At 31.9% G+C, this 21,237-nt stretch overlaps 1 protein-coding gene across 8 annotated transcripts; it reads right to left on the minus strand.

Annotated features, from left to right (window-relative positions):
- Positions 1-14,968: 14,968 nt before the first annotated feature.
- On the minus strand, positions 14,969-20,399 carry LOC120068015. 8 transcript variants are annotated; one of them, XM_039019677.1, is made up of 10 exons: positions 19,887-20,396; positions 19,747-19,792; positions 18,925-19,320; positions 18,343-18,442; positions 17,881-17,934; positions 17,148-17,265; positions 16,957-17,039; positions 16,182-16,243; positions 16,004-16,099; positions 14,969-15,528 (listed from the first exon to the last, which is right to left on the minus strand). In XM_039019677.1, coding segments are annotated over exons 3-10 (849 nt in total). In that variant the 5' UTR covers positions 19,260-19,320; positions 19,747-19,792; positions 19,887-20,396; the 3' UTR covers positions 14,969-15,527. The 8 variants fall into 8 exon arrangements, 4 of the variants coding, with proteins under 4 accessions (XP_038875605.1, XP_038875604.1, XP_038875607.1 ...); XM_039019676.1 differs by having other exon boundaries at positions 16,957-17,045; XM_039019679.1 differs by having other exon boundaries at positions 17,163-17,265; positions 19,887-20,395.
- Between the last annotated feature and the right edge of the window lie 838 nt (positions 20,400-21,237).

The following is a 21,237-nucleotide window of genomic DNA, read 5'->3' on the forward strand; positions in this document are numbered from 1 at the left end:
TTGATCTGCTACTTCTATATTTGTTAAACTCAAAATAGGAAGTAAAAATTTCAGACTAACTTCAAGCTAACACTATAAACTTCTCAAATAGTTGAAATCACGATTCAAAATTATTCTCAAACATGTTTTTAATTATTCTGAATCAATTTTGATGATCTGAAATCTATATTTAAAAGTGTAAATTAAATATTAATTGATTCTGCATGATTAGAAGCATCTTCAGAATGATTTTTAATCTAAGAATTGTGATTTTAATAATTTAAAAATCTCACTTAGTAGAATATATAGACTGAATTTAGACACTTTTTAAAATCTTAGAACAAGTGCTAAAGTACACAATCAAAATGTTGTAAAATTGAGGAACAAAACGACGCACCACGGTTATGCAAATACCGAGAAGTTATGATATTAAATAATATTAATAATAATATAACAAAATAGGAAAGTAGGAAAATGTGGGAAATTCTATGGAAATTTTCCGTTCAATATCTCACCAATATGTGCATTTGCAATATATGTATAATGCCATTATTTATAGGTAAATGGCAATTAGGAGGTGGCAATATTACACTAAGTAATATATATATATATATAATACTCTCTCCTTAGATGCCCATTATATATGAAATATGTCTCATTAAAATCTTAGTAGGAAAAACTCTAATGGGAAAAAAAATCATAATGAAAGAAAAATAATACATATTTTATATGATTTATACTCCTGAAAGAATAGGATATGTTTGCTCCCCCTCACTGAAAGATCACTTAAGATCTCTAAGTTGTCACATTTAAATGTTGTGCATTAATTTTTCAAAGGTTGTTATAGGTAATGTCTTTGTAAATAAGTTTGCTAGGTTATCTTTTGTAATATCACCATTTTCTTCAAGATCATGGGTGTATAAAAGCTTTGGTGAAATATGCTTTGTTCTACCTCTAGTATATCCTCCTTTGATTTAGGCTATACATGTATTGTCTTCGTATAATAGCGTTACAAGAATTTTACTAGAAAACAAAGAATTTTACTAGAAAACAAACCACATGTTCCACGAATGTGCTGAATCATTGATTTTAACCATATACATTCTCGACTAGTCTCGTGAATTGTAAGAATTTCAACATGAAGCTTTGTATGGATCAGATAAATATCTAGAATCTACATAACCAACTAGATCAAAATTTGATTTATTTGAATAAAACAAACACATATCAAACCTTCCTCGGAGATAGGAAGTATATGCTTAATTCCATTACAATGTCTTTTTGTTGGAGAAGAACTATATCTAGTTAATAAATTTATTGAAAATGCAATATCTGATATTGTATTATTAGCAAGATACATAAGTGTACCAATTGGACCAAGATATGATACTTCAGAATCAAGTAGTTCTTCATTATCATCTCAAGGTCGAAATATATCTTTCTTTACGTCCAATGTATGGACTTTCATTGGAATGTTTAATGTCCATATGAAACCTTTTCAAAAGTTTTCCTGTATAAGTTCACTGATGAACAAATATCTCATTTACTAAATGCTTAATTTGCAAACCAAGGAAAAATTTTTGAATTTTCGAGATCTTTCATCTCAAATTATTTCTTAAGATATTCTATTGTCTTTAAAAACTCTTCAGGAGTTCCAATTATATTTATCAACATATACAGTTATAATAGCAAATTCAGACTATGATTTCTTTATAAAAGCACATGGACATATTGGATTATTTTAATATCATTCTTTTAACAAATATCCATCCAGGCTATTGTACCATATCCATTCTAATTGTTTCAATCCATAGTAATTTCTGTAACTTTATTGAATACAATTCTTGGAAACTTGATTTATATGTTTCATTTATCTTAAATCCTTCTGGGATTTTCATATAAATATCATTATCAATTGATCCATATAAATATATTGTGAATACATCTATAAGATGTATATCCAAACTTTTGTACACAATCAAACCCATTAAATATCTTAATATAATTGCTCCACCACTGGAGAATACGTCTCCTCATAATCAATACCAAGTCTTTGTGGAAAACTTTATGCAACTATTCTTGCTTTATATCTTACGATCTCATCATTATTTTTATTTCTTTTTCTCACAAATACCCATTTATATCCTACAAGCTTGACACCTTCTAGTATTCGAACTACTAGTCCAAAAACTTGACATTTTGAAAGTGAGTTTAATTTTGTCTTGATTGCTTCTTTTCATTGAAACCAATCTTTTTTATGTCGACATCCATCCGCGGATTTTGATTCAAAATTCTCATTTTCATATATAATATCAAGAGCAACATTATGCAAAAAAATGTGATGACATAGTTCATTGAAATTTCATTATTATCTTTAGGTATTTCAAATTTCTTACAAGTCATGTCAATTATTTCTTTATGGGTATTTATATCTTCAACTAAGTCCTTTGGACTATTGACTATCTTTTTTTTTCGAAGATTTTTATCTTTGGAACCCATTGTCTACCACATTTTTGGTGTGTTCCAAACTCATTAGTGATAACTTGTTTTACTGGGATATTAATTTTCAATGTAACATATACAACTGGTATATGTGACTAGTTACTTTCTTTGCATCTATAAATGCATCTGGTAATCGATTTTCTATATTTTGCAAATGAATTATTTTCTGAACTTCAAGTTCACATTCATTTGTATGGGGATCTAAATAAGATAATAATGGCGCATTTCATGTAATTTATTTTTCCAACTTCCTAATTCCTCCCCTTAATGTTGAAAATTTTGTCTCATGAAAATGGCAATCAGCAAATCGTGTAGTAAATATATCATCCATCAGGGTTCAAGATATTTACTAATTGATTGGAAATCATATCTAACATATATTCCTAACATATCTTATTACGTTGTAATGGAGCAATTGGAACATATATTTCAAGGAAATCGATCACGAGGATTTCCATGAGCAGCAGAAAGATCATTCCAAATGATAATCATATATGAACCTTATAAATACAGTCATAAAATGAAACATATGGTTATGCATTCGTTACAGAAATTACAGCATGAAAATACAAATAATCAAAGAGAAGTCTACACACATTTGTAGACTCATAGCCATGCTTCTTGATCACGAACGCTAGAACACAGCAACCTCGAACGCTCGTCTAATACGACCACTAAACAGCACGAACACCGCGCACTCGAACTCGGTAATCGCCTCGGTCACGAACACCTCAACAGCACGAACAACCTCTACAGAACCTTGACGGTGTTGAGTTGAGTATGGTACTTCCAAGAAGACTACCTTGGTATTCTCGATGTGAGAATCCAGAGGGTGGGCTCTGTGTGGACTTGGTTTGAGACAGAAGATGAAAGATACAACAATCGTGTAAACAATTGAGCAAGTGGGAGAAGACAAAACCTATCGTATAGGTCGATGCCCAATCGTTTAGAAAAAGCTAAATGATCGTCGAGCAAAAGCTAAGCGATCGTTTACAAACTCATCGCTTAGCTGCGTGTCTATCACCTACAAACACTACACGATCGTTTATCTTGCTCTAAGTTGTCGCTTAGTAATTCCTATTTACTTGACAACTTCCGTGAGATTATTTTCCGAGAGAGAGAACACAAAAACTCAAACTTCAACTTTGCAAAAAAAAACTTACTAAAATTAGGAAATTTTCTTTTTATCTCACGGTTACCATGAAACCACTAATAACCTCCCACTCAATTGGTTATTAGAGAAAAAGATTTAATTATCCAATAATTAATATTATTATAAATATAAATGATAACTAACTTATCATACTATATTTATAATCTATAGTTTTAATATTTCATCTCATGAAACATATAAACTATAGCTCTTTTTCTATTCCATGGTACTTAATGTAAATCTCATTTACATTAATCCTCCACTAGATGTATCTCATACATCAAACTGATTAGGGGTGGAAATGGTTCGGTTCGGTTCCAAATTCAGTTTTGGCATTTTTAAAAAATCCATATTATATTTTTTTATTAAAAATGGTTCGGTTCGGTTTTAAATTCGGTTTTGTTCTTTAAATTAAAAGCTGTTTGGTTTTACTCTTTTTTTAAAAAATATATATTAGTTAAAAACGGTTCGGTTTTAAATTCGATTTTCAAAAGTGAAATCGAACCGAACTGAATTAATTTAGTTTCAAAATTTCTTCAAACCGGATTGAACCGCATTTTTCGATTTCACTGTGTTTTCGGTTCGGTTTGGTTTGGTTTTTAGAAATGGTTTAGTTTTTTAGGTTTGAATGACCACCCCTAAAATCGATCATATCATATATAATCGAATTACCTCTTGTCAATTTGAACATTTCAAATCAACACTAAGAATTGATCCTCAACTGAATACATTGAGCTACCAAGGGGACCTTATGGACCTGTAGCTCGAAGCTCCAACGGTATGTGAATAACTGACTAAATTCTTTAGTCATGGGATCCACCATCCGTTAATTGTCAGACACTCTACTAAAGATCGACAGTTGAACTCTCCTTACCACAGATATATTATATGTCCATCTTAACCAATCAACAGTGTGACAACCCTTCACAGATCGCTCGTAAGTATAGCTCGGCCAATAACCATTATGCCACTGTAGTTACATCTAACTCCTTAGGTACCACTGATCCCTCTAATGAACATAATTCATAGTCCTACTATGACTGAGCCCTCTCTTCCAAAGAGAAGTTGTGGCTACTATGTTCAAGCCTTGGAATCAATCCTTAAGGGAGCAATCTCTCTACTTATCCCTACTTCGAGAAAGGAGTGAATTCCATCTTGTGGATTGAGTTACCAACTCCCAAATCAGAAAAATCCCCAAAAAGATAGGCATGTTGAGTTGGCAATCTGGCCACTCTCACCCATACTAATCAAAGGACTGCCCTCAAAGACAAAAGTTCCCAAAATACTCAGGATTGAGGTCGTGTCACCTATGGTCGTTTAGGTGAGATGTAAGTCTCTAGTATCAACGGCGTTATATACAGAGTCTAGTCAACTCTTGGTCCGGTCTTATACAAACTCTTTGTATAAGACACCCCTGTCGCACATCTCCACATGAATAGTCAGAATCTACCATTTGTAGTAGTTTACAACACTTGCAAATCTCTACAAAGCGGGTCATATCCGTAGTGTCACCAGGATCAGATATCTCACCTTAATCCTTATACTACAGACCTATTTAGGTTATCACTTAAGGCATGATCCACTTGTATATCACATATACATGCTTAAGTTCACATAAGATAACAATGGAGCTTTGTTTATTGGATATGAGTAAATGTCAAAATGAAATAACAATTATTTTATTCATCAAACAATGTGTATCATTACAAACAACGAGACTCCGGGAGAATTAGGACACCAATCCCAACAATATTGTACATCAAAATTTTCTCAGATGGAAAATATTTGACTCATGACCATAAGCTAATTGTAATGGCATGTACTCATGATGAGCTACTGACCTAATACGTACAAGTGACGCAACATGCAAAATAGCATGACCCAATAGGAAGCTTAGTTTTCATAAGCAGTGGTCTAGCGATTAATTACAAACTTTTTATAAATGATTCTTCTAAACATTTTGTGTATGAACATGAGCTAGGGATGTTCAACACTTACCCAATTAACATACAATAATAATCAAAAGCTTGAGATATAAATTCACCATCATTATCAAGATAAATGGTCTTAATTGTATAATCAGGAAATTGAACTCTTAATTTAATAATTTGAGCAAGTAATCTTGTAAATGTAAGGTTTCAACTTGATAATAAAACATGTGTGACCATCTACTAGACGTGTCTATTTATCATAAAATGTCTAAATGGTCTGCTTGGTAGGTTAATAGGTTAGGTCCACATATATCACCATGAATTGGTTCTAAAAATGCAAGTGATTCAGTTCCATTTTAGTTTGTAATTGTCTTTCAGTTCCCACTTTAGTTGGTAATTGTCTAATTATTAATTTTCCTTGAAAGCAAGCATCACATGATAATTAGCATCACGTGATAATTCATTAGATTGAATAATCTTCTGGCTTTTTAATGGATGTCCATGTGAGTTCTCAATAATTCTTCTCATCATTATAGATCTTAACATAATCAGTCATGCCAAATTGTAAATATATTTGGATTCATGAACTTTGGGTTCATTGTTCCATATGTTTTAATTACTCATATATGAGTATAATATAATCCAGAAAATAAAGCAGACAACTTTTCCAGATATGTTTTCATGTGAGACACTAGATATAATATAAAGATATTCTATCTCATTCTTTCTATCAGTCTCAATATGATAACCATTGGAACATATATCTTTAAAACTCGGTAGATTTCTCTTTAATTGATTAAAGAACAATGTATTGTCAATTGTAAATTTTGTTCCTCTAACAAAATAATATTTGTGTTGGGTTGTATGTCCTAAAACTCGCGATTTGTAAACATTAAACATATTCAATTTGACAATAAAGATGTTATTGAGGTTGTTTAGTAAAAAATGTTATTGAATATGTGAATTGCACATTTTTACTCTAAATCCAATAAACTAAGAACCCCTGGCTATAACAAGAATACTTGAACTTTATGTGGAGACATAGGAGTGGATCAAGTTTGAGTAATAGCCAAAACAGTCTATAGTACAGAGATAGAGTTGGGTACCTTAACCTGGGGACACTATGGATGCGGTCCACTTTGTATTAGATGTAAACGATGTGATCCTAAATCATTTATATGGAGACATGCAAGTGGAGGGCGTCCTATGCAATGAATTTTCATAAGATCAGACCACGAAATAGGTGTAACTACAGGGAAAAAACGGTGAATTGGCTCAGCTGTACTTACGAGCATCTGTGAAGGGTCATCGTACTCATGATTGGTTATATCCGATGGATACAAAAATATATTTGTGGTAAGAAGAGTTCAACTGTTGGTCTTTAGTGGAATGTCTGGCAGTTAACGGATGATGAATCGCGTGGCTAAAGAGTTTACTCAGCTATTCACGGACCATCGGAGCTTTGAGCCACAGGTCCATTAGGTCCCCTAGGTAGCTTGGATAAAGTCAAGAATCAGTGTTTGGGTCAGTTTGAAATGTTCAAATTGACAAGAGGGAGTTCGATTATATGTGATATAATTGAATTGGTTAATTATATATGATATAATTGGCTAAATATACAAGATACATTATTTTGGAATGATTTATATCAAGTAGAGGAGAAAATACTATAGTAGATATGTGATATCAAACTATGGGGTAAGAATATAATATGATTATATTCATTTAATATTAAACTAGTTAATTAAGAGATAAATAGCCGTTTTATTCTCCTCAATCGTGCGTTAATGGGAGCAACTGCATTCGGTTATGGTAACCGATGAATAAAATGAAAATTGGTTTCATTTTGCAAAAAGTTCGAAAATTCGCGATCGGTGTGAAAACATAAACGATCGCCTAGATTGAGAGCCTATACGATAGTAGCTTATTGTCTAAACGATCGCATACCAGCACCTAAAAGACTGCACGTCTGTCCCTAAACAATCACTTAGCTTTCCTAAACGATCGCATAACGTGCTGCGTTTTCCAAACGATCGTCTACCTTTTATTAAATGATCGCTTAGTAAAACCTACACGATCGTGTAGCTTCAAGCATCTCTGCTATACGATAGCTCTTTCTCTCCCACTTGCTTATCATCTACACGATCTGTCTTTTCTCCTACCTCTACCAAATTCACCAAAGACCACACTTTGGATTCTCACTCTGAGAATACCAAGGGCTCTAACTGGTGGTGTCGTTCCTACTGTTTACTTGTTTGTGACTGTTCGTGTTGCTGCCGCAGCCGACTGATTTGTTGGGCGATAGTTCGTGTAGAGGTTCTTCCGCTGCTTTGAGTTCGACGTTTGAAGAGAGTCTTCAACTGGTATGAGAACTCTTTCCTTTGTGCTTTATTATTCGAAGCATGCCGTTAATTAGTGTTAATTTTCATAACTATTTGTTGGAATGTATGTGTTGTATTTCGATCACAATGAAATCGAAAAGATCTGAACGCACTCATGGATGCTCTTCGTTAAGAGTTCCTTCAATAGTCACTTTTATTTTATAACATTGTTTACTAATAAGACTGACTATTTCAATTCGACGACCTAGGTAACTCGATCTTAATCTTGAGCTAACTATGAACTTCTGTTTATTTAGGATTATCTTTTAAGTGAGAGTGACTCAACATCTTCGACTCAATAAGCCTTCCATTTTAGGCGTAAGACTAGATAGATAGCTAGGGACATAATCCTGCAAGATGGAATTCACTCCTACCCGAATCTAGGGATAGTAGATAGGTTGTTCTCTTAAGTGTTGACTCCAGGTCTTGAACAAGGGGTCTCACTCTCTCATTGGCCCAAGAGGGACTCGATTTGGTGGTTGGACCACAAACCAATTGTTCATTAGAGGATTAGTGGGACTTAAGGAGCAAGATCTAATTACAGGGGTAAAAAGGTAATTTTGATCCTAATGTAATTATGAACAACCTGTGAAGAATTGACTTACTAATCATGTTTAAATCAAGTGGACAGAAATATATCTATGGTGAGGAGAGTGCAACTACTCGGCTTTAATGGAATGTCCCGGTAGTTAACGAATGTTGATTAATTAGGTTAAATAGTCTAGCTGATTAATCTCAGATCATTGGAGCTCATGATTTGTAGGTCCATTAGGTCCCCTACCAAACCTTAGGACAGTGTGATAAGAGAATTTGAAATATTCAAATTCGGTTTAGAAAATTATAGTTAATTATATGTGATATAATTAACGTAGTTATATAATTTAATTGTTGAGTTAAATCAAATTGGAGGGTTGTAAATATTTAAATTTGATTTAAATATTGTACACGTGAATGAGGATTCACGTTCGGGATTGGTGTTTTATTAATTTAATATTTTATATTAAATTAATTGATTAATTAAATATTTAAAATTAATTATTAAAATTAAAAAATAAATTAATTATTAAAACTGAATTTTATTTAAAATTATTGATTTGAATTTATTTTTTAAAAAAAAAAATCATTGAATTGAATTTTTGAAATTCAAAGGATTAAATGGATCTTTCAAGTAATTGGTGTTGATTTGGTGTCATCTTCACATGCCATCTTATTTTCATGAAAATCTTCTTTAAATAGAAGATTTTTTAATTGAAAAAAGTTTCATGCAAATTGAAAAAGACTAACGGTGGTCCACGAATCCAACAATCTGTTTTAAGGTCGGAGAATAGCGAAAAAGACAAGGTCGGAGAATAGCGAAAAAGACTCTAACGATGGTTTATGAATCATTCGTGATAAAAAAAAACAAGCTTAGATTTGCATCAATTTGAAGTTCTACGAAGGTTGTACTTACAAATCATATTTTCTATACTATGAACATGCATGCTTTTATCTCAAAATTAATATAATTAGAGTGTTTAAGTTCCTAATTGCTTCCGCATGCACGTTGTTAAATCTTATAATTTATTTTTCCAAATCCTTCAAATAGGTTTAGAGAACATGATATTGTATTGACTTTTGCTTCTAGAATTGTCAATTTGGAAAAATATTTTCTACTAATTAGTATTGTATGTGTAGTTGCACAGTCTACCAGACATATATCTTTATTGTTCATTTTTTAGTTACTCAACATATGAAAATTGTCAACACTTCTTCATTAAAAAATAATAATTACAATAAGGGAAACAAAATTTGAAATAAAAGTCTAAACTTCAAAAAAATAAAACAGAATTTAAAAAAATATATAGATAACATTTAATTCTAAATATTCCCAAAATTAAAAGAAGCACTTGCTATCCCATCAATTGTGCCAATTTTCTATTAAGGAGATTGAAACAAGTTTGCCACATCCAAATTTTTCATACTAGATCGTCAAATATATCATTATTTGGTAGGCAAGTTTTACTTAGCATTATCTTGGTAAGAAAATTTTGCTTCCACATTTTTTATATTTTTCTTGTGGAACTTTTCCTTTATAATCATCATTTTGTATGGTACTTTTGAAATTTGGATGATTATAACAACCAACCACAAAAAAATAATTATTTCTTCCTCTACCGCGGTTACAACCTCGATCATAATTGTTAAAGTTCACGACATTCACTTCAGGAAATGGTGTTACTTTAGTTGGCGGAGATTCATGAATTTCTTATCAATAACTTATTATTTTGTTCAGCCTTGATAAGACATGAAATGAGTTCATACTACTTTTTAAAATATTTCTCTCGATATTGCTACTTCAAGAGCATATTATGTTAGTTTCAACAAGCATGCAGTGGAAGAAAACATAATCATTAAGTATTCTAATTCATCATCTTAACTTCAAACTTAAACATGTTCATCAAATGAAAAGAGGGTTTCAAAAATACCTGTAAAGATCTTCTTCTTCCTACAAAATCAACTGCAATTTATACAATTTACTCCTCTACTAGTCGTGAACCACCAGAAGATCTTTCCTACTATCTTCTAGGAACCTTAGATTGAGTTGTGTGACTCAAAACAAGCTGAATCAAAAGGAATTTGGGAGGAGAAGGTGATTGGTTTTTCAAAAACTGAAGAATCTTTCTTTAACTAAATTTCTTAGCAAAAACAACAGTTTACATGCCAAATCTCAGCCAAAAGAACTTGTGTTTTGTATCTCTCTTTCATGCAATCAGATTGCATACAAAACACACAGCTCCTGCTTTGAGATTTTGCATGATTGATGGTGAAATTGTGAATAAGGTGTTCAAACACCAAAGTAGGAAAATCCCACTTTTGGGGTTTTCAAAATTTTTTATTTTTTATTTTTTTAATTTTTTTTAAAACAATTTTAAAAAAATCAAAACTAATTTTTCAGTTTTAATTCTTTAATTAAACTGTAAATATTAATCTTATCAAAAATTGATTCAATCAAACAATTAATTTTTCAAATAAAATTAATAATTAATTAAACAATTCAATTAATTTAATATCAAATATCAAATTAACTAAACACCAATTTCACTACCATGAATCTCTATTCATGCAATTAATATTTAGATCATATTTAAATATTAATCAATTCTCTAATTTCGTTTAATTCCATAATTAAACATTTAATTATATTACATATAATTACTAATTTCATTAATTCAAATTTGAACTTTTCAAATTAACTTATCATGCTATTTTAAAGTTTATTCCATTTGTGAACTAGTAGGGGGACCTAATGGACCTACAGATCATGGGCTCCAACGATCCGAGAATAATTGGCTAAACTCTTTAAACCGAATTAATCCTCATTCGTTAACTACCGAGTCAATCCACTAAAGCTCAGCCCCTCACTGTAGATATATTGTTGTTCGTAATAATGACTGGGTCAATAGCTATTTTACCCTCAAGAGTACCTCTTATTTCTTAAGTTCCACTATTCCTCTAGTGAACAATTGGTTTGAGATTCAATCATCAAACCGAGTCCCTCTCGGCCAATGAGAGGGTGAGGTCCCTTGTTTAAGACCTGGAGTCAACACTTAAAGGAACAACCTCTCTACTATCCCTGAAAGCGGGTAAGGGTGAATTTCATCTTGTACCCAATGTCCCCAACTATCTACCCAGTCTTACCCCTGAAATGGGAGGCTTATTGAGCCGGCGCTGTTGAGTCAACCCCCACCCATGCAAGTCTAAGGACAATCCTGAATAAACAGGAGTTCATAGTTAGCTCGGGATTAAGGTTAAGTTACCTAGGTCATCACTTTGAAATAGTTAGTCTTAAACAGTAAACAACATTATAAGGTAAGAGTAATTTATTTCTTAATCCGATCATATGCAAACTCATTGCACAGGATGCTCCCACCCCTCATGTCACCACATGAACGAATTAGGATTACTTCGTTCGTAGCACTTTACAATGATTGTAATAACTACAAAGTGAGCCGCACCCAATAGTGTTGCCAAAATAAGGTACCCAGCCTTATTCGTATACTATAGACCATTTTGGCTATTTACTGAACTTGATCCTCCCTTATGTCTCCACATAAAGTTCAAGTATTCATATAATAACCATGGATCTTTAAGTTTATTGGATTTAATCTTAACAAGTGCAATTTACATATTCAACAATAACTTTATTGAATAAATGTCAATAACACCTTGATTGAAAATAGAATATGTTTCTAGTTGACAAACTAAGAGTTTAGAACATAAAACCCAACATATTCAAGACATGAATTATAGAAAGTGTCTTCTTTAACATATTTATATTAGTAATTTTCTCTCAAGATAATTACAATTTTGAGTTGATTTTAATTAATGCGGAGCTATAACCACTTACTGATTTAAAATCTTGGGGTCTCAAATGCATTCTTTCATAACGAGCTTTAGGAAGAATAATTGTTCTTCGATGATCTATCTTTATGGCATTCAAGTGTATTTTGACATCAAACAGTCATGACAAATAATTATTATAATTAATATCAAATGCTACAAATTGTAATTTTGCAAGATTTATCATGATAACACTGTCACAAAACATTATATTTATATTAGAAATTTAATATATACTAAACATATAAAACAACATTTAATTTATTAATTATAACGAAGAGGAAAAAATTGACATATGACCTACCTTTAGTGGAAGAAATGATAGAAATTCGTACTGATAATGTGTTATAAAATTGAGGAACAAAATAACGCATCACGACAATACGAATACTGAAAATTTGTAATATTAGATAATAACAAAATAGAAAAATAGAAAAACATGAAAATGTGGAAAATTCTATGGAAAATTTCCCTTCAATATCTCACCAATATGTGCATCCCCAACATATATGTCACGCCACTATTTATAGGCAAATGGCAATTAGGTAGTGGCAATATTTGGACACTAAAGATACTTTTAACATTAGACACATGGAGTAAGGGAATAAGACACCTCTTTTTAGGATACTGAGGATTGGATATATATATATATATATATTTGAATTAATCAACCAGAAAGTTACTTTCTTTGGTTGCAAAAACTTTATGGGTTTGAAATTGCGTAAAAGCTAAATTGACTAAAGTAAATCAATTAGCCTATTGATTCGATTTTTATTTCAACACTTCAAAACAGCATAATGAGATTTTTTTTCTGTACGAATAACTTAAATTTTATGCTCGAAATGACATTTGACCCATATTATAATAATAAGGACGATGTATAACCTTTTGCTTGTATTATTCTTCCGGACTTGTATTTCTTCTCTTCTCTCCACTCTAATTTACATTCAACTAATTCAATATAATAAGACTCTCATAAGCTAAGGTTCTTCTTCCTTTCCTTACTTGCGTTTGTGCTTCTCCTCGCTCTCGCCCAATGAAAAAAGCACTAACAAATGGTAATATGACAAAAATCTAAATGACTAAAGATAATGAATTATAAATACTAAGAGAACATTTGAGGCAAAGAATTGGTTATTATAATCTTAGGTTATTATAGTTGGGTTATAATAGTTTGCATTTGTAGTATAGATTATTTTGATTTAGGTTATAATGGTATGTATTTAAAGCGTAAACTATTTTAGTTTGAAAAGAAAATAATAAATACCGTAGTTAAGAATAAGAAAATGATGAATGTAAAATAGTAATTTTAAAACAGTGTTTGGAGATTTTAAAATAATATTTACGTAGTTATTATAATCTTATTAAGTACTTAAGTTGAATAGAAAATTGAGAAAATGAGATTTTATTAAGTACACGATACACACACGTCTATGTACCTTTTATTATAAAAACAAATACATGGTCCAACTGTTATGCACTTTATTATAATTTATTGAGAATATCAAATAGTACCAAAACAGTGACACAAATATTTAAATTCAAAAGAAAACAAATGGTAATGTGAAATGTTGAGAAAGAATCCCACAAGACTGACGCGTCAAATGCCAACAATTCCCTCAAATATTATACATTCGAATTTTAATCCTTCAAAAATTTTGGTACTACGTTCTATTTGGATATCTATTTTCATCGTTTAAAGTTATCAAATCAATTCAATTATGCTCAGTCTCGTCATCTTGAAATTTGTAATTTACACTTTATTAAAATTTAGATATATATTATAATTTATAAATATTATAACTCAGGTACATCTTTATGATGTTTGTTTGAAGTTTGTAATAGATGTTTTGGATTTTGCTAAATATTTGGATTTGATGAATTTTTAGTTATTAGTATGTGTTAGACAAATTTAAGTATTTTAAGTTAATACAAAAACATATTAAGGAAAAAAATAATAATCTAACAACCCAACCCGAATTTGAAGGATTACGTTGAGTTGGGTTGAAGACCCAATTCGAGTCATTTGAATAGCCAACCCGACCAACCTAAAATTTCAAGTTGGTCCAAAAAATATCTCAACCCAACCCATATACACCCCTAATCCCATTACTAAAAACACATCAATTTTATATCTTATCAACTCCTTATACTTTGAGTAACTCCCTAAATTTCCTTACCCCAAACACCCCCTTAATGATAGACCATATTGCTAGTACAAATCTATCCGAAATAGATCATATTATTGATAGGAATATATCGCTTATAGATTTTGCTATATTTACAATACTTTAAAAATGTTACTACACACTCAATTATTATCTCTCAAAGTGTTACCGAATGTAATTGCCCGAATTTTATACGATATAACTTGCAAAAACTTGGCCTCAACTCTACTTGAACACAAGTTAAAGTACAAAAACATGACCATAATTTTAAAGGTTAACTCTACGTGCAAAACATAGACACAACTCTAAAAGTTTGGTTACTAAACGCAACACTAGAAGTTTCATAAAGTAATCTCATAATTTAAGGACAAATTAGAAGACGTGTATGTATAAAATGTTTGTGAATGATTGCGAGAGAGAGAGAGAGAGAGATTAAATATTTTCATATGAATTATCAAATAATTCACCATGGTGTAAGGTAGGTCTATTTTTCAATTGTCATGTCACCCAATTGACCAAATTAGCCTCAAACAAACAGATAACTACAGAAATGCAATTAATGGTAACAGAATGATTTTCAGCTCCTCCCAATCCAACTATACTTTCATATCAAATATTTTTGCACAACAATTTTATTTTTTTTAGGTAAATGCCTAAAATAGTACAAATTGGAAGCAGCAGATCCAATATATTTTTCTTTCCCTTTTCTCTCATTTTCTCCCTTTTGACTCAAATCTCCCAACCAATATATCTGCAGCTGACACTTTTACTTCCCTGTTAATATTTTGTGTGCTGGGGGAGCTGCTCATGGACATGACATCAAGATCAAACACTCATTTTTTTCTCAGCCATCAATTTGATTTTGTCTGATTGGGCAGCAAGGAGGGACAGCAGGGGCTAACCGACCAATCAGCCGTACATCATCATTGTCGTCATCGTCGTCGTCATCTTCTTCTTGTCTGTATTTCTTTGCAGTGGCCTTGGTGTAGGCATAAAACACAACCAAGGGCCAAAAGAATGGAGCCAATCCAAATCTGACCATCCAATTCAAAAACAGAAGAATACATCAGAAGTCACTTCCATCCTTTTCTTAGGGCTGAAGCTTCTTTCACTTCCTAACTTCATTTACTTTGACTTGGGGTTATCTTTTATCTTACACATCTAAATAACATAGGCATCTCATTCATAATCCTATGCTGAACCAAATTCTGACTCAAAAGAAGTAGATGAAATGCATGTAAAGGAGTGATTTTGAAATTGTTAAAATCACTTTTGTCATATTCAAAACCATCCCGAAACGCGCCTTTAATCACACAAGATTAATTTCATGTTCAATTTTACACTTTGAAATACAATTTTCATATCAAAATAGATTTTGAATGATTAAAAACATGTTTTAGAGTCAATTTGAGAATCATTTCCAAATATGCTCGAAAATATGGTCCAAAAATCAGAAACTTTCTGTGTCCCTTTCACCCATCTGGCCAACATATTTGTTAGAGATCTTACCAGGTTGTACTAGGTAAGATTCTATTTGCAAGATCTTCATTTATAGATACAGGAAGTGGTAACATTTTGCTCATAATGCCTGGAGTGTCCCTCATGCTGCAAAAGTTACAAATCAAGATCTCAAAGACTGGGTCTGTAAGGAATTACTTTCAAGTAAATAAAATGAATATCCACGTACTCATTTAGGATAGCAACAATATTATTCCTTGTCCGGCAGAAAAGATCAATGTTATCCTGCAACTGCTTGAAAAGATAATACATCATAATCCAATAAAAAGCTTGAGCATCTATAATTTCATGGTATAGATTTGTTTTACATTTGTATCAGCTAGCAGTTTTTTCAAAAACAAAAATAAACCATCAACAGAAGACATTATAGACCATTTAGCAATAAACAATTAACACCTCCCCCTCCCTTTGAAAGGATATAATCAACATCAATGAACTACCAGAATTATGAAAATAATTTGGATGTTTCTAAGCTTCATATTCAGTTTATACCGAGGTATCATTTATGTGTCTCAGAAAGTGACAGAAAAGTGCATTCCTTCAGGAGTATAGTGTTGACATTTTGCCTGCAAAATTATCCAAGCAGTCCTCTCCATCACTTCATTCTCATGCCTTTATTAGCCAAGCAACAATTGTACAATTGCATCCAAAGATCCTTCATGTGATTTCATCAAAAGGGAAATTAAGAATAAAAAAACAGATGGGCCTTCATCTGTTTTCAGATTATATGGAGTCTAATTTAAAAAGTAAAGTTCAGAATAATGAGTAAACTTGTGGTTCCAAATTATGAAATTTGATAGTAATTAGTAATCTAGGCAGGTGAAATGTGACAGTATAGTCCAATATTAAGACAAGATAATTTCCTATTCAAGGCTAACTACTAATATGAACTGCAGATGGTTCTAGTAGAAAACAGTCTCCAATAAAAGCTAATAGATATTCACCTTGTACATGGAAAGGTTGGAACTAATTTGACTAAAAGCTTGAGCATTCTGTTCCAGAAGATGCGCAGCTGCACTGCTAATCTCTGAGACTTCAATGAAAAAAAATGTCTCAATAGAAACTTGAATAATTTGTGGTAGCTAAGAGCAACTATAAAGAAATATAGACGAAGAAAATTTCAAGGACAGCTAACCTTCGGAAGGCATACCTTCTTTTCGGTTCATATGATGCATCATATGTGAATATCCAGCCATGCTGGGGCCAGGGGCTGAAGGTGTGTTTATTTTTAACGATGGCTCCACCAGCTTATCCTGAACATTCAAAATCATTAGGAAATTAGATCTTCAAATTGATATCAGATTGTAAAGGTTTAGAGGAAACTCTTAACAAAATTTACCACTAATACTATCATTGGAACTTCAAATAATTCTTGATTTGAACCTATAGTAAGTGTCCTATGGTTAGTTTAAACATTAAACTATTGAAATAGATACATTAAGTAGTGAATGTAGAAATTAACTGAAAGAATAAAATTCTCTTGAACAGGTTGTGCAACTTAACAACTAATAACATTGTCTGATCAGAGTGGCAACGGATCCCAAAAAGCTAACAGAAGCTATGAGTCTTGTTCTAAAAAGTTCTAAGCTCCAGGCATCGGCATAAAGCAAAAGCAGGAAACTGTCAGGGAAATATTAAAAAGATTAACCAGTGATTTCAAAATTTATGGAACCCAAGTAACCTTATATGTTGTCATTGTCGAAATTTGAATGTTAAAACACAGGACTTTATAAGATTTTCAATAATTTCATCTGTGCTAGCCATTCTGATTTTCTCCAAAATAGAAAAATAAATGATGGGAAATAAAAACAACCAAATAAATGTACTAGCAGAAAAAACATAACACACATAAAGTTTCATTAAAGTACCTTTCGATTGTTCACTTTCTTTCCAATATGTTCTTCAGGCTTTCTTCGTTTTCTCTGTAAAGAAGTTTGTTAGACTTCTATATGAACTTGAAGAGGGCAGATCAGTAGTATTTTACAGGGAAAAAGCTTTGTCAAAATGTAATAGAAAAGGCAACACTAACACAAAATCTTTTGGTATCATGAAATTTGGCAACAAACAGAATTCCCTTTAAAAAAATAAATAAATATATATATAAAAGTGGCTTTTTGAAAGCAGTGCTCTTAGTCTTAACTAAATATAGAAACTATTTTACATTCAAGTGAAGGAAAACTATGGGAGTTGTGTTTGGTGCCGCCTAAAGACAGCCTAATTCCATATTGTCAACAAAATAATGAATTCCAAATAATTTCTATTAAGATATAGCTGATACTTAATTCACAATCATAATACAGAGAAGTATTTTATAAGATTGAGGTGCTTACAGTCATCCACCTACACCTTAAAGCAACATCCCGGACAGTTTTATCACGTAACGTGGCAGCAATCTTGATATACCTCAAAATGCTTGGTTCATCAGCAAACCTATCAAATGGCAAGCAAACAAAATAGAAAATACTGTAAGAAGAAAGTTGATAATGGCAACTAAGACAGAAAGAAAGAAAGAAAGCACGACCTTTGATATCTCTATATTTTTATTGATATAACAAGAAAGAAAAATGTACTACACATGAGAAGAACTTTAATTTATCAAGCAGTCCAGAAAGAATGACTGACTTAACATAAAAGAACTTGAAAGGGAAAAGAAATCACATGTAAGGGGATAATATAAAACAATTATTGGGTTCCAATTCTGATATAAAATCCATGCGCCTTTCTGTCTGTATGTATCATTGTTAGACTATTTCAATATATAACATTACAAACCCGATATAAAACAAAGACGTGCAGAGTTCTATAACACTGAAAATCCTCCTCCAAGACAACTCTTCACATATATTTCAACAATCCTAAAGCCAACAAATCCAACAGGAACATAAGTTAGAAGATTTAAAGAAAGAACCTACATGACAAGACCTTCCTCCAATTTGAATTGCTCTTCCACAGACCATTCAACTGCCAAACCCGCATCATGCTTGAGCCCTGGCACCGTATCAAGAAGCAGAGAACCAGATGAATTGGTAGCTTGGCTTATAACAGGATGGTTGTTGTTATTGTTGACGACACTTGAATTCCCCGAAAACATTATGGCCGACGCATTGTTGACCCCAAAATAGTTCCCCATTGTCATCATCTCTGAGCTGCTAGTTGTTGCAGTAGACTGAAACGATATAGCGTGCCTATTCAAAGCGGAACTTAACGTTTCGTCGCGGTGAAACCCTGTGTTGGATTCTGCTGCCATGATTACCAATCCTCTTATTTACAGTAACTCTCACAGGAATCTCAGCTGAAGCATATCCAACCTATAAATTCAGGAAAACAACACGATAGTTGAATCATAAAACCCAAAGAAAACACAAATTACTGGAAATAAGGAAGAACACAAGTAGTATCAAAGACTCTGTGTCCATAATCCGCACACAAATAGACAACCCAAGCAGAAGAAAGGAAAAAGAAGAATGCAAAAAGGCCATAATTCCAAAACAATCAGACAACATAACCAAGGGAAATGCAAAATTGATACAACAAAAACCCACAAACAGCAAGAAACAAACCCATGGCGCAAACACCCATCAAAATACAAACCATTTTCTAAGCTTGAAACTCCACAAATCACAGTTAAACCCCATGAAACAGCAAAATTACAAGACCCCAATTGAAAAACCCAAAAGGGGTTGAAGGAAAAGGACAGAAAAAGCAAAACAAGAAGGAGAAGAGAAATTACTCACGATGATTTCATCTGGGTAACGATCGAAATGGCAGAAGACAGAAGCCCTAAAAGCACAAAATGGAAAAGAGTTGCAGAGAAAAGAAGAGAAATAGAGAGAGAGACGGGAAAAAAAAAAAAAAAACAAAGGGTGGGGGTTACCTTTTTGGGCGCAACTTTCCGACGAAGCCCTGATTGGCTTTGGGTTTGGCAATACAACAAAGCTTTAATATTCTTTTACGAAATCCATTTTACAAAACGTAGAGAGAGAGAAGCCCTTGAATTGGATTCTACAGCTACAGTTACAGCTAGAAATACAGATACAAATTACTCATAACTATTGAAATTGGTAGCCTTTCTGAGCCACCAACATCCAACGCACTCACAAATCTCTACCCCCCGGGTCATTTGGGTCATTCAATTTCAATCCTCTCAAACCTCCACCAATGGAAAAAAAGCTCAAATTTTTAAACAAAATTAAAGCAAGAGAGAGAGAAAGAAGAAGAGGGGTTTCTTATTTTCAAATAAATAATGGATACGTTGCTGCAGATCTTGGAATTCAGCAACAGTGCGAATCCCCATAAGCATTTGATGCCAATTATTGTGGACTCTCCACCTTAGCTTTTTTTTTTTTTTTTTTCTTCTTCTTCTTCTTTTTGGGGACCTTTTAAAATAAAAAATTTTCCTTTAAATGGTATAAATATGAATATTTTTGGTATTGTTTTGTGAAGTGGATTATATATAGTGAATGCATTTGTGATAAAACTATGTAAGTAGCTGTTGTCTCACGCCAACATATTTGAGCTCTTAAATTAAATTATTTTACCTTAAACCAATCATTTATTTTTCACCATTTTTAATCTCTTTTCCCTTCACCCTTCATTCAGCATCCTCACTGTTACAGAATATTTATCATCTTCTTATAAAAATAAATATCTATCTTAATACTTCACTTTCGGCTAAAAAAGAATGTATTTTGATTATTATAAACACTTTAAGAATTAGTTTTTAGAGTGTTTTTCATTGAGATTTTAAGTCATATAAACATTTTTTTTCTTTTTTGCAAATGTTGTTTGGTTTTTAGTGTTTTTGACTTTTGTTTTTAATGTATTTTTTAAAAAAAAAAATTATAATAACAAGTTTTATGTTTTTTAATTTTTTTTTGGTCAACAACTTTTTAGGGAATTTTTTAAATAATGTGATAATTTGAGATTATTTTCACTTGTATGTATATAGGTCAATTGCTATTTAGTCTATTGTTTTATAGCCATAGATGTTTTTTTTAATCTCTTCAAAAGAAAATTTTTATAAGTATTAATTGTTGGTGCAAGAAACTTGCAAGTAGGTCTTGAGTACTCCTCTAGTCTACATACATTATTAGAATTGATCTGCGTAGGAGTGATTACACTAGTATGGTGCTGAACCAATACAATTAGATACCTAAATTAGTACATGAAATATTTAGCTCGACTAAGCATAGAGTTGATTACCCCTTAAGATTGCTATTGTGGTG

This window comes from Benincasa hispida, chromosome 12, assembly GCF_009727055.1.
Source record: "Benincasa hispida cultivar B227 chromosome 12, ASM972705v1, whole genome shotgun sequence".
In the NCBI taxonomy this organism is placed as follows: Eukaryota; Viridiplantae; Streptophyta; class Magnoliopsida; order Cucurbitales; family Cucurbitaceae; genus Benincasa; species Benincasa hispida.

Bases quoted from the DNA above. Each gene is read 5' to 3' on its own strand.
- LOC120068015 (XM_039019676.1), bottom strand. From the start codon at position 19,259: ATGGCAGCAGAATCCAACACAGGGTTTCACCGCGACGAAACGTTAAGT. The intron at 17,266-17,880 runs GTACTTTAATGA...TTGAATGTTCAG, and splicing joins AGAAAGTGAACAATCGAAAG to GATAAGCTGGTGGAGCCATC. The intron at 16,244-16,956 runs GTGAATATCTAT...CTTTTCAAGCAG, and splicing joins CCAACCTTTCCATGTACAAG to TTGCAGGATAACATTGATCT.